The sequence below is a fragment of the Bombus pyrosoma genome, linkage group LG3 (genome assembly GCF_014825855.1).
Source record: "Bombus pyrosoma isolate SC7728 linkage group LG3, ASM1482585v1, whole genome shotgun sequence".
In the NCBI taxonomy this organism is placed as follows: Eukaryota; Metazoa; Arthropoda; class Insecta; order Hymenoptera; family Apidae; genus Bombus; species Bombus pyrosoma.
In genome coordinates, this window is record NC_057772.1 from 5411016 (window position 1) to 5423140 (window position 12125).

Genomic DNA, 12125 nt, shown 5'->3' on the forward strand with positions numbered 1-12125 from the left:
CAGGCTAGTACGGTCGTGTCTCCGCGCGATCCGAAATAGTAGCACTTCTTGCGTGCACTGACACTTCTGACGGTCAAAAGTGTCCCGATGAATCAACCGGTAGACGCGACGCGACGCAACGCAACGCGCTCGCTTTGGTAAATAAACAAATAGGTAGAGACAGCTTTTAGCAACGTTTCAACTTGCTCGAAAAACGAATGCCAAATTCTGTGTGTCGCGTGTGTGGATCGATGAACGCGGAGGAAGGACGCGATCGAAAAGAGAATCACGGCCAGTGATTCATTCGGTTCGTCGTTCGATATCGCTCGCGATATCTTTCGCTTTTAACTTCGATCTTTCGTTTAGGTTCGCGAAACCGACGATTCGCACGCTTACAATTTCTTCTTACACACCGTTACACTATTGTTAGGCTTTATGATTCGTTTCCTGCATCTTGATTCATATACGTTGGCTGGGTTCGCGCAAATATACAGCACCGTTTGCTGCGATTAGTGGGATTCTCGCGAATCCATCATCGCCGTCCATTCGACCGTTGATAAACGATTTTACGACTTTAGCCGCGCTCGTAATTTATAATTACTCTCATCCGTAAATCTCTCGATGTAACGAATCGCATGGTCGATCGAAGCTGGAGATCCTGCGGTTTCGCTCGAGTCGCTAATTCGAGAGAACCACCGACGACAACCGGTACATCTTTGCCGATTTTCTCGAAGCGGTTACTATATTTATCTCTCGATGAACCGGTTATTAACGGAGCGATGTTGATTCCCTTAGCGACCAAGCAAACAACATTTCAGGAAGCGTCGTTGCGCACGCAACCGTTCATCGTTTTGCAGTTCGTTCGGCAAAAACCATCTCATTGTTTTTCGATCACCCGCTACGAATCGATCGTCGAACCGTCGATCTCGTTGTCTCGGTGCAACCGTGAGAACCGTGAGCGAATCATCGCGCACATCGACCCAATATTCTCGAAACGAATCGACGCACGGATCCTTTTCCAAGGAAGCATATTTCTCAACGTGTTGTTTCGCTCTTTGTTTACGTGGGCCAGTTCTCTCGATTCGTACGATCCACGGACAGAAACAGGAATCGAAAGCGGTCGTCCCGAACGGAGCCTCGTTCACTACACTACACTTCCACCGAAGCAACGACGATGCCTTATGGCGAGCTGTTCCACGGTCATACTGTGGCCATGGTGTGTAGGCATCGTTGATGGCCCGTTTCAAACTGAGGCCCGCCGAGAGAGAACCATTCCTGTTCCCATAGCACGTGGCTTCTCTCTTTCGTTCTCTCCCTCTCTCGCCCTTGCCCCCACTATTCATTCGAGCAATCCCCATCGCGTTCTCTCTCTCTCTCTCTCTCTCTCTCTCATTTTCTGTTCCCTGTTCTATTCCCCGCTTCTGGTTACCCCAGACTCTCTCGTTCGTTCTTCCTCCCTTTCTCTTCTGGATCCCCATACAGATGCGATATACCTTCCCTTTAGCAGGGTCTCTGGTATACACGTTTCATCTCTCCTTCGCAATATTCCTATCTATCCGTTTCTCCTTCGTCCTCGCACCAAGCTTCTCCGTTCGTGTTCTCTCTATCTTCCGTTCTGTCTTCCTCTCTCCTTCCATTCTCCACCCTCTCTATTCTTCACGACGCTAAAGCCCAGGCTCATCCCTCCTCGTCTGTTCGCTTTCATCCCCATGAACCCCTCTTCGTTCTTCGCCCTCGAATCGTCCGACAACCGCGTTTCACTCTCTTCGCCTTCCCATGTTGTTCGTCGTTCTCTCTATCTCTCTCTCTCTCTCTCTCTCACTCTCACTCTGCCTTTATCTTCTATACGCCAGTACCCCACAGCCTCCGTGGATTTCCCCACTGCATCCATGCGACCAATCGCACCGCACCACTTCCGTAAGAGCCGGCCAATGCCACACGAGCGCTTACCATTCTGGATTTTTCAATCATTTTTATGATAATGCTGGCATAGCTGGAGCACGTGCACGCGCATAGTATTGTACCGAGACGCAACAATACACTCTGTGTACGCCAGTACGAGCCTCGTACGCAGAGCAAAGAGTTGAGCGCGTGTCTCCTCTACTTGCACGCAAGCGTGTGTACAAATCGTATAAACGGTGCACGAGTAGCTTTCTACAGAGTGGCTCGAGAAGTCCACTTAATTACAGATTCCAACGTCTCGTACGGTTTCGTGGGTTCGTACCGATAGCCGATGACGATAGTTTGCATCCCTCCCACCCACGCGTTGGTATCGTACATCGTAGCGGAGTAACACGGTTTCGCCAGACTAGTGAATTTTTCGTCATTAAATTAATCGATTATGTCGATTACTTTTCTTTCTTTCTGTGTGTGTGTTTTTAGAAGTACGGTATAGAATTATTAGTTTACGTTTCCGATACTTTACTTGTTATACTTGATCCTCGCCAGCTCCTTAGCGTCAAACAAACGTCGTTAGGTCGATCAGGTTGATTAATAAGTTTCACGCAGGTTTGTTTGAAAGAGCACATTGTGTGTTTCGTATGGAAACATGCTACTCGAGAGTTCGTAAATGTTTGTAAATACGATAAGCGTGTAAATACATTGCCTTCGACAAGAAATTCACATACACGTGACCCTGCTGTATCGGATCACAACTTTGCATATTCTTGAATCACAAACAAAAGATATCGAATTTTGTGCAAACGCGAAATTTGCCGCATCAGCATCGTGCCAGGGTATTTGTGGTAACGCGTCAAATTGACAAGCAACGACCGAGAGTTGGAAGTCGATGAACCGAAACTTGCGCGAATAACAGACGTACGTTTCCTCTACTTGTCTTTCTCGTACGAGATGCTGCCGAATGGAATATTTACGAAATATTCGTAAATATTTAGAAAAGTATCAACCAAGCGGCAGAAAGATCAAAGAGAGAATGTGGAAAAGACAGAATTCTTATTTAAGGAGCCTTCCATGACGGCTAATATATCGGCTGGAAAATATGGAATAGAATTTTTTGGTTACCCGTTATATTCTTGTTATACGGGCCACAGCCATAATACACCCACGTTGGCTGGTTTGTGTCGCGGGGGGAGTTTCGATGTATACGTGTGGTTATATTGTGTGGCGAGCGTAACACAACGACCACGGTCTACACCGAGTCGTGGGCATAATGGAGCATTGTTAATATGTTAATGTCGAGCGTTCCTAAAGGTTCCGACGGTTTACGTTTCTCCATTCCGCCGAAGAATCGTTACACGGTCCATTAGACGACGAGCCTCGCGTTCCACTCGCCACGAATTTCCCTGCGGGATCCTTCTTCTACCATTTTGCTCGAACGTTGCGATTTTCCATTAATTCGTTTCGACTATCTTGCACGTGTTGGCGCGAGTACAATTTTTCGCATGCAAATGAAAAGAGAGAAACAAACGTTTCTATTCGAACGCTATCGATTTTCCGATAAAGAGGGAAATGCAAATTGCGAGCGACGTCGTAACACGAGGTTTCTTAAAACGGCCAGTTTGAAATATCGAGCAACCGTAGGAAAAATTGTCGCCGGGATACGTAACGAAGATTAATATCGTCTCGTTCGTTCGGTGAAAAGCACAACCTCCGCGAAAAGTCTGCCCCGCGTAGGCGTGAGTTTGCGTGTGGGTTTAAAAATAACGACCTTGACAGTCGCGACTCACGGGAAACGCGAATTAAGAAAAACGGCAAGTCAGTGGGGCTCCTTGGTGTTCTCTGGCGAGCCGCGAGAGCAATTAACCGCGGACGGGAGTAATTAAAATATTTGAAGCTCCGAAGAGCCCGCAATTACGTTACTACGCGAAATACAGCTGTGTAAAACACAGTAGTGCCGCTTCCTGCATGTATACAGCGTGGTATTCGCGTTCGTTCGGTGGTGTGAGCACGCGTACAGCTTGATTAACGCGGACGTTAATGAGCACGCCGTCAGGTCGTTCGTCTGACGGGACGTCGGTATCGATTCGAACTCGCCAAGAATAAAAGTACGATGAGATCTAAGTGGGCGAAAATTTTGCCCTAATGAGTCGAAGGCACGACACGAACGTTTACTTATCGCGATGTATGCCGATCGATATCGATGAGATGAAAATTGAAATTCAGATCGAACGCCGATGGTCACTGAAAATTTACCTCTCGACACGAGACAGTTCGACACAAATGTCTTTTATGCGATTTCTCGTCTTCTAAATTAACAGAGACGTAACTTTAAAAATATAACGAATATTCTCGTAGTTTCGTGCTACAGTGACGTTTGCAACGTGGAAATTGTTCGTCGTATTTCTCTTTAGCGATAAGAAAGGCGAAAGGAAAGAAGGCCATCTACTGGAAACTACTGGTCGATCGTATCAGAAAATTCGGATATACAGTTTATAGCCTTCGAAACGAGGCTAAAAATCATTGGCGAAATCTACAAACGAAACATATTCGATACCCAATCGAATCGACTAAAAATATATCGAAGAACTACGTGCATTATCCTTTTTAGAAGATATTCTTCCTTTGTGTTTGATGGTAACGTTTCGATAATTCCGAATTTATCTGCGATCGATACGACACGCGATTATCGGCTGTTGGTACAGGAAATCTAACTTATCCGCGGTAGATACAAACCACAGGCATTAGCTATATTGACAGTCGGTAAGAAGGAATCTGCGTTGAAACTTACCTAGGCATGTCTTGAAGCTGTTTGGCTCTCTGCTTGTATCGCGAGAGGGCGAAAAGAAGGGCGAGGACCGGCCAGAGGGTTGATCCTGCAGCCAATTCGCCAGGATTCACGGAGCCCACGTCCGCCCCAAGAGCTCGGAGCGCTCCTACGCACAGGCTCACGTTCTCGACCTGCGCAACACACGTAAAACCTCGTCATCGATCACGCTATGAACCGATGTGCACTCGTGTACACCACGCGAATCGATCGAAAATTTCTTCTTTTTTTTTCCTTCCTTTCAACAGATCCCCAAGGATATGCCCGTAGCTAGTCGCTGACCTAAGTCGAGAGACAGTTGCGTAACGCGCGCTTTCAATTTAAATTCGCCTTATCCGATATTACGTTTGGCGCGATGAAGGATGTCGATGCAGAATTCGATCCAGTTGATGTTGAAACATTATCTAGGACTATGGTTTTACATTCCGTTTGTAATTGGATTCACAATTGCGAGAGAAAAGATCTCTGACGACTGACGTGACAGTTCAATGGGACTGAAATATCGGTTGACGCTCCGAGCTGTTTACTCCAAATGGATTCCGTTTCTTTCGTAGTCGTCAGATTTCTTACTTCTTTCGTTAAATCGACGAAAGTACGTATGTAAAATAGGGAAAGTAAAAAACGAAAGAAACCAAGTAATTAACGATAAAAAGACGTAGCATCGAATGTTACATTAATTTATATACATAATTTTCTCGTGAAACTTAAGAAAGCACGAGTATATTAAATAGAGAAAGCGAGATGAAATATGTAATTTATAATGAAAAAGTGTGCAATTTACGTTGCCTCGATTATTAACGATTCAAGTAAGAAACCAAGGATTAAAAATCAATCTATGTATTTCCACCAAAGTAAATTCCACTCGCACGATATTTATGACTTGAATAACGATACCAAACGTAACATATATTTCGTACATTTCGTGAAAAATTAATATTCCGCCATAAACGGTAGCAAAAGTTCCAATGCCAAACGTTCCATCTATCGGCTTGGCAATTAGGTGATTGCGGATTTTCTCGATACCACCTAATGACAAAATCCGCGATCACTTAGTTGCCAAGCCAGTAGAATAGACGTAAACCACAGAAAAGGAGAAAGTGAGAGAAAAGTACGGGTAAAACGTCGTCTCTGGCGTCGTTTGGGAGCAACAGTGGAGAATCCAAGACACGGTAGACGTATCGAGGTGACTGGTGCATATCGGCATACATAGTTTCGAGGGTAGAGCAACGCGAGGAAGGTACAGGAGCGTGGTGTAGGTGTACATAAAGGACGCGGCAGCACGGTATACATATACGACACAACATTCTACGAAACGTGACCGCCGTGACCATGGCTACCTTGTGCTAGCACGCGTGCCGGCCTGCCTCTTTTGTTTCCATTGTTCTTAAGAGCCACGGCGGCTCCGGCTTTTACCCAGAAAACAAACCGTACTATACTGCAAACGCTGCACACGGGGTGGTGAGAGGTATACACGAGCTACGGTAGAGAGAGAGATGACTCACCCGACAATACCCTGGGTGCCCACGCGTAGGTAACAACTAGATTGCCTGTGTGTTCGTACGAGCTACATGCGACCAACAACGATGGGGTGCCATGCCCGCGGACATCCGACAGAGAAACAGAATTCAGGAAAACCGTGAAAACCTGGATCGAGTAATTGACGGAACATGCTCTTACTTTTGCCTACCTTTTATTCCCATCTTATCCTTCTCTTTCACAGAATTTTCATATATCTTCTTTTACTATTTTTTTTTTTTTTTTTGGTGAAATTATACGCGTGTATATAATCGAGAAATCGAAATATCTTTCGGGCTCTATCGAAAACTTATTTCTCCTTTGGCATCCAATATTTCGAAGAATATTTCGAGGAATCGATCTTCTACCGTAATTATTATACGTAGATTGCGAAGGTTTTTCATCCATTTCCGAGAAATTTAAAGGTGCGAAAGAAGGGAAAACATCCAGGACATTTAGTAGGTGAGACGAACGTCTATTTTAATTCTAGTCCTTTCGATATTTGTAAGCGTAGCCATTTGCATAAGAATTCGTGGTCTAATCGTACGCGATATACGTTTCCAAATTTCCATTTGTCGTTCTTTTTACCTTCCCAATCAAGAGAAATACTTTTAACCATACGATGTTCAATAGCAGAGAATTTCCAAGCGACGATGAATCGTTAATCTTATAGCAACAAATAAATCAAACAGTGACGCGGTCTTTGATGGTGAGCAACCATTGAAACCTGGTTCCGGAGGAACGCACGTTCCCCAAACCCTTATCAGACTCCATTAACGGCGAAGCTTTGAAATGAAATCTCAATCGAAAGTAAGACGCGACGAGATAAAGGATTGCGAGCTTTTGTCGAAGTTGACGCAGACCTTTGTGAATACACGCGGTACAGATTTGCGTCGTTCACGAGATCGCAGCGCGACACGTCGGAACCCTCTCGGAGCACTCACGGGTTATCCACACGAGATGACAGCCGTAAATGGCGATGGCGCTTTTTAATGCATTTCTCTGTCTATGTCGTCGACCGTCTCCGTCGAACGTGTACTCGTGCGAACCTTTGACCGCGAAAAAGGAAAACGTTGCTCTTAAGGGAGACATCGTGCTTCCTAATAAAGGGTCGAAGGTGCATCCAACAGGTTGTTCTATTCTCCACGTTGATCGTTGGATATTTGCTTCGAATTCCTTCGATTCTTCAAACTACCACTTTTTAAACACGTGTATCGCATACGATTCGATAGGAATGGATAATTGGCGGCACGTTACTCTACGGATAAAGGCGAAGATGAGTCGAAAACGTGGAATAAGATCTGTTTCGCTCGAAGTCTCGTTTTGGAGAAAATTTAGTTTCGAGAATGAAGCTTTCGACGTGATTTATTTGTTCTTGATTTTCGTCGTATTCCGAGCCACAGAGTTTCCCTGACTTTGTCCGCACTATGAATTTAAGCCCGCGGTGCGTACGAATCGCTTGGAAGCAATATCGACGAACTCGGTACATTGGAAAGCAGAGAAAAGCGACGATGATGCACTTTTTACGATGGGTAATCTTACGAAAGTAAGTTATTTGTTTCTGGAGAAATCGAACGCTACTCATTTGTTGTAATTTCACTAAGGTTGTTAGTTGGAAACTTGTTGTACGAGAGAGGCTCAGATGATTGAAATCGTTTCGACGCATAGCTCGAATAGCTGACATATTTTTGAACGTACTTGCTTCAACTATGCCCAACTATAAAAGCGAAGGAAAGCCGTGAAATGGTATTACGCGCGCTGTATTAAGAATAGCTTGCACCATTCGTATGACGAATATCGATGGCGAGGCAACGCAGGCTGAGTCAAAATTCCCATCGAATCACGCGTATCCAATTAACCGAGTCCATTGGTAGATGCAATCAACGGATCGACGATGCTACGTGTCCCTCAAATCGCCCGAATGGCGTGTACATTGAATCAGGTTTGTAATTCAGAAACCGTGCTCGAGGAAGGAGAACGGCTACAGAGCCAAAGATGGCAAGAGATGTCTCCTTATGGTAACGTCCTCGCCTCTCCGCTACACAACAAGGAAACGAAAAAGAAGAAACGTAAGAAACGTCTTCGAAGCCTGTCTCTCTTCGGCTTTCGATTTCATGCGTATCGCCGATCTACCGATTTCTTGTTACATCTTGCGCGCTCGTTTACTCGATCCAGGTTTTATTTATTTCCTATGGACCTTCCTGTATCTGTTACTATATCTTTTATAAAACCATTTTCATGACCCTGCTGATTTAATTTACTACGATCGTCGAACATGATACGATGGTTTCTTAATTTATCAAACGGTTTTGTTAATTATTCTTCGTCTTAATCTTCGTTTCATTTCCAACTATAATTTAATCTTAATCTGTAACAATCGATCGAAACGGATTACGACGTTATTCCAGAAACAGATTTTCTTACGTCTTTCTACAACGGAAAATAAGAAATCGATACTACACCCTTGTCGATCGAGTTCATTTTACGTCATGAATATGCATATCGTATTTAAAATCTCAATTTCTAATCTGCCATTTTCATCACCGATCAAAGTCAAACATCGCCTTCGTTTAATTATACTTGATACGAACGAATCTCACGTTCGAGATTCTTTTATCGTGGCACAACAAGAAGCTGACTCAACCAATTTTCCAACTGACCTTTTTCGTCTTTTTTTTTTTTTATTACAAGCAAGTTCATTACATACTTCAAATATGGGTTTATCGACACACCCTTATGGAGCGCACGCTTGGTATACCTACGCGTCGCGCGATCGTACGAGACAAAAGTCGAAGGAGCCGATTGCGCAAGAAACCGACGAGGAGGATCTGATATCTGACGTGGAGAACCGGTGTCGTCGCTTGGCGGCACCGGCGCTTCAGAAATCGAAACTCGCAGAGAGATGATTTCATTTTTTCCTTCCGTTTTTCGTTGACTGCATCTCGCGGATACGTGCGTGGAATAGAGATCCCCGTTGGAACGATAAGTGGTAGCCATGATCCACGTAAAAATCAGATTTACACGGATGATCGGTTGAGTCACATTGACAGACCAGTTTCCACTGCAGTCTTTCTCGTTGATTTAATTGGAAACTTATACACTGCGTTCGCAAGGTTCCCGAGGTTTTGGCCGATTAAGGTGCAAGCAGTGAGACAACGCGTTAAAGTAAACGCAACGTAATCGATTCAGAACACGAACAAGATTTTCGTCATTCAAGTTCATCATAGTGTCGTATGTACTTTAAGTTTTATAAACCGTAGTATCTAGATGGAACAAGATATAATGATCGTTCGAATTTCTTTTTGTAATCGAACTCTTAAAAGGCAGAATTCAATGCGGAGTAACGGAGAAAAAGTTATAAATAAAACATTAATGTTGTCTCTTAATGGATTAACGAGTTATCGAAAAAGATAAGCGGAGTATTTACTACGCTCTGTTATATTTGTAATTTCTCAAAGTGCCAAATGGAGATATCTTGCAAAATAAAGTGCTTCCTCAAATCGATAGGCTATCGTCAAAAATATTGACTCACCGTTTAAAAATAATTTGTTGGGTATTTAATAAGAATTTATTTAGAGATAAAAGTCTCACGGCATGACTGCTTCGACGATTATAAATATCAATTTTAAATATCAGCAGTTGCATTATTTAGCGATCAATGTTAATAGATACTTAATACTCTTTGTTACATATTTAATTGTTATATGGAGTTTTAAACGAGAATTGTTTCGTACGATCTCTGCACGAACCGTCCCCAACAACGGTTTTCAACGTTGAAACGTCGTTTTCAACAGCGACAGGATTTCAACGACGAATGGCGCCGACAAGGTTTATGCCTCTGGCTGATCTCTCCTATTGCGATGTCGCCTAAAGCTACACGTTACTTTCGAGGTTTCTTTGGTTCCGGATCAGAACACCCGTCAGTACCTGATTATTAGTGATGTGCCTGGTCCAATCGTAAAACATGTAGCAAAACTTTAATCACGAACATCGTATTTTCCATGTAAAGACACGATTTATCGTGCTACTATAATCATTCCTGACAGGCACGTTAAACGAGCAGGAGAGTAACAATTTTATCCACTTCTTGCCTACTTGTAATAGAACAACGAAAGCTCTAACGTTATCTAATTAAAAGAAATATAAACATTTGAATTTTTATAATTTGTATTTATTTATATCGAACGCTTTGTAACGAGTAAGACACACGCTATTTTCGCGATGATAGATCGCGTGTGTACTGTGGCATTTAAAGATGAAAATTACCAAAGTGACCGTCTTTTATTTGGCTGAACGCCATCACCGGGCCCAAGAGTTAACACAATGAACGTCTGAATTCGTAGTGTCCAGTTAACACGATTAAATCGTGCGACGAATCGCTGAATAAGAAAACGTCCGGTAAGATGGAATAGAACGACTTGTAATGTAATTTAATGATACTTGCTGTCAGAGATCGGACAGTCTGACGATGGAATCTTACGTGTTTACTCTTTACGTATGAAAATTATATTATATTTCTTCTCTGAGAATGTAAACACGCGTCTCGCTATCCGATATTCAAATATCGTTTCAATATTCAAATACTCTTTATATCAGGGCTCAATGGAGAGATATATTTTGGTAGGACACAAAAAAGTGATCGAAGAAAGAAAGCTACAGTCACGATTAACCATACCACCAATTTTTTGCTTACACGAGAAGACTCTGCGAAAGGCTTGAGATCGTTCTTGCAGAATAAGCAAACTTCTTGGAACAAAGTATCTGTTTAATACATATATATATAATATTTCCCTCATCCCTGTATCGCTGAGGAATTATATTAATTTACACTATATTATAGGAGTGCAATTTTATCGACGACAAAATTATTAACGAACAAAGATATCAAAGAATAGATGAAAATTAATTACCAATTTAAAAGATACGAGTTCCCATGAATAGCGCAAACAGACGATTAAAGAATAATACTTCGTGCTTCGTTAAATATCGTTTAATATGGAACGGTACGATACAATTCTCTTGATCCTTATCGAATAGAAGGAGAAATTTGCTTATCGATAGTCGTTCGTTAAAGTCTCTTATTTACGTTATCATTTTAATGGATCTGTTCGACTGTCAATTTTACCACTGACAAGACGATAGTACCGTTAAACCGAAACTCCCCGTAGCCTGTCGACGAAAAGGAAATATTGCTCTGTTTATACGCGTGTACAGTGAGGCAGTTATCAAGATATTTCAAGATGCAAAAGTTTCTTGTCCTTAACGTAACAAGTTCTTTTTCGTAATAGCCATCGGCCACTCGATGCGGTTACCTTTTCGAGCGTTCTGTGTTTTTAATCAAACTATAAATCACTTAAGTGCGCATCTCGCAACATGACATAATTACGTCTTATGCAATGCCGCGTTAACGGTATATATTTGCGCGTGTAACAAATTTTATGAACATAAAGTATTATACCTGGTTCATATACGCTGTGCAGGTATAAGTCGTACAAGTCGAGATGATAGTTACCAAACGATATAAATTATGTATTGACAAATCGTTGACTGGAATAGCGATATATGTCATATTCTCATACAATTGATATACGAATCGTGGAACGTTCGTTTTCTTATATTCGAACGTTCATTTAAAAATTCGCTATAATATGTTTAACAAAGTTGAACAAATTTATTAGTAGCTAGTCGAGGATTCTTTTCTTGAATAATTTTCTACTTATCGCGTCACCTTCTTGTTTATCCAAGTGTTTGGTAAACTCTCACTCGACGATTGTAAAAAGACGATATTATAAAGTTCGGCAGTTGTAACTTTCCTGTTTTATTGACTCCATAAACGGAAGAAAAGTTGGCTGACGCGCAGGGACTACCCCTAATCTCGGTGCTTCGTGGTACACAAGAAGCCGATAGA

General features: G+C 42.6%; 1 protein-coding gene across 1 annotated transcript in view; it reads right to left on the reverse strand.

Moving 5' to 3' along the window:
- The window catches only part of LOC122566054 (protein sickie-like), a 101877-nt gene that overhangs the window by 69720 nt on the left and 20032 nt on the right, over window positions 1-12125 (reverse strand). Inside the window, exon 4 of the mRNA XM_043722764.1 lies at window positions 4667-4836. Within this exon, the coding sequence (XP_043578699.1) occupies window positions 4667-4836 (170 nt within the window). The remainder of the gene's footprint in view (window positions 1-4666; window positions 4837-12125) is intronic.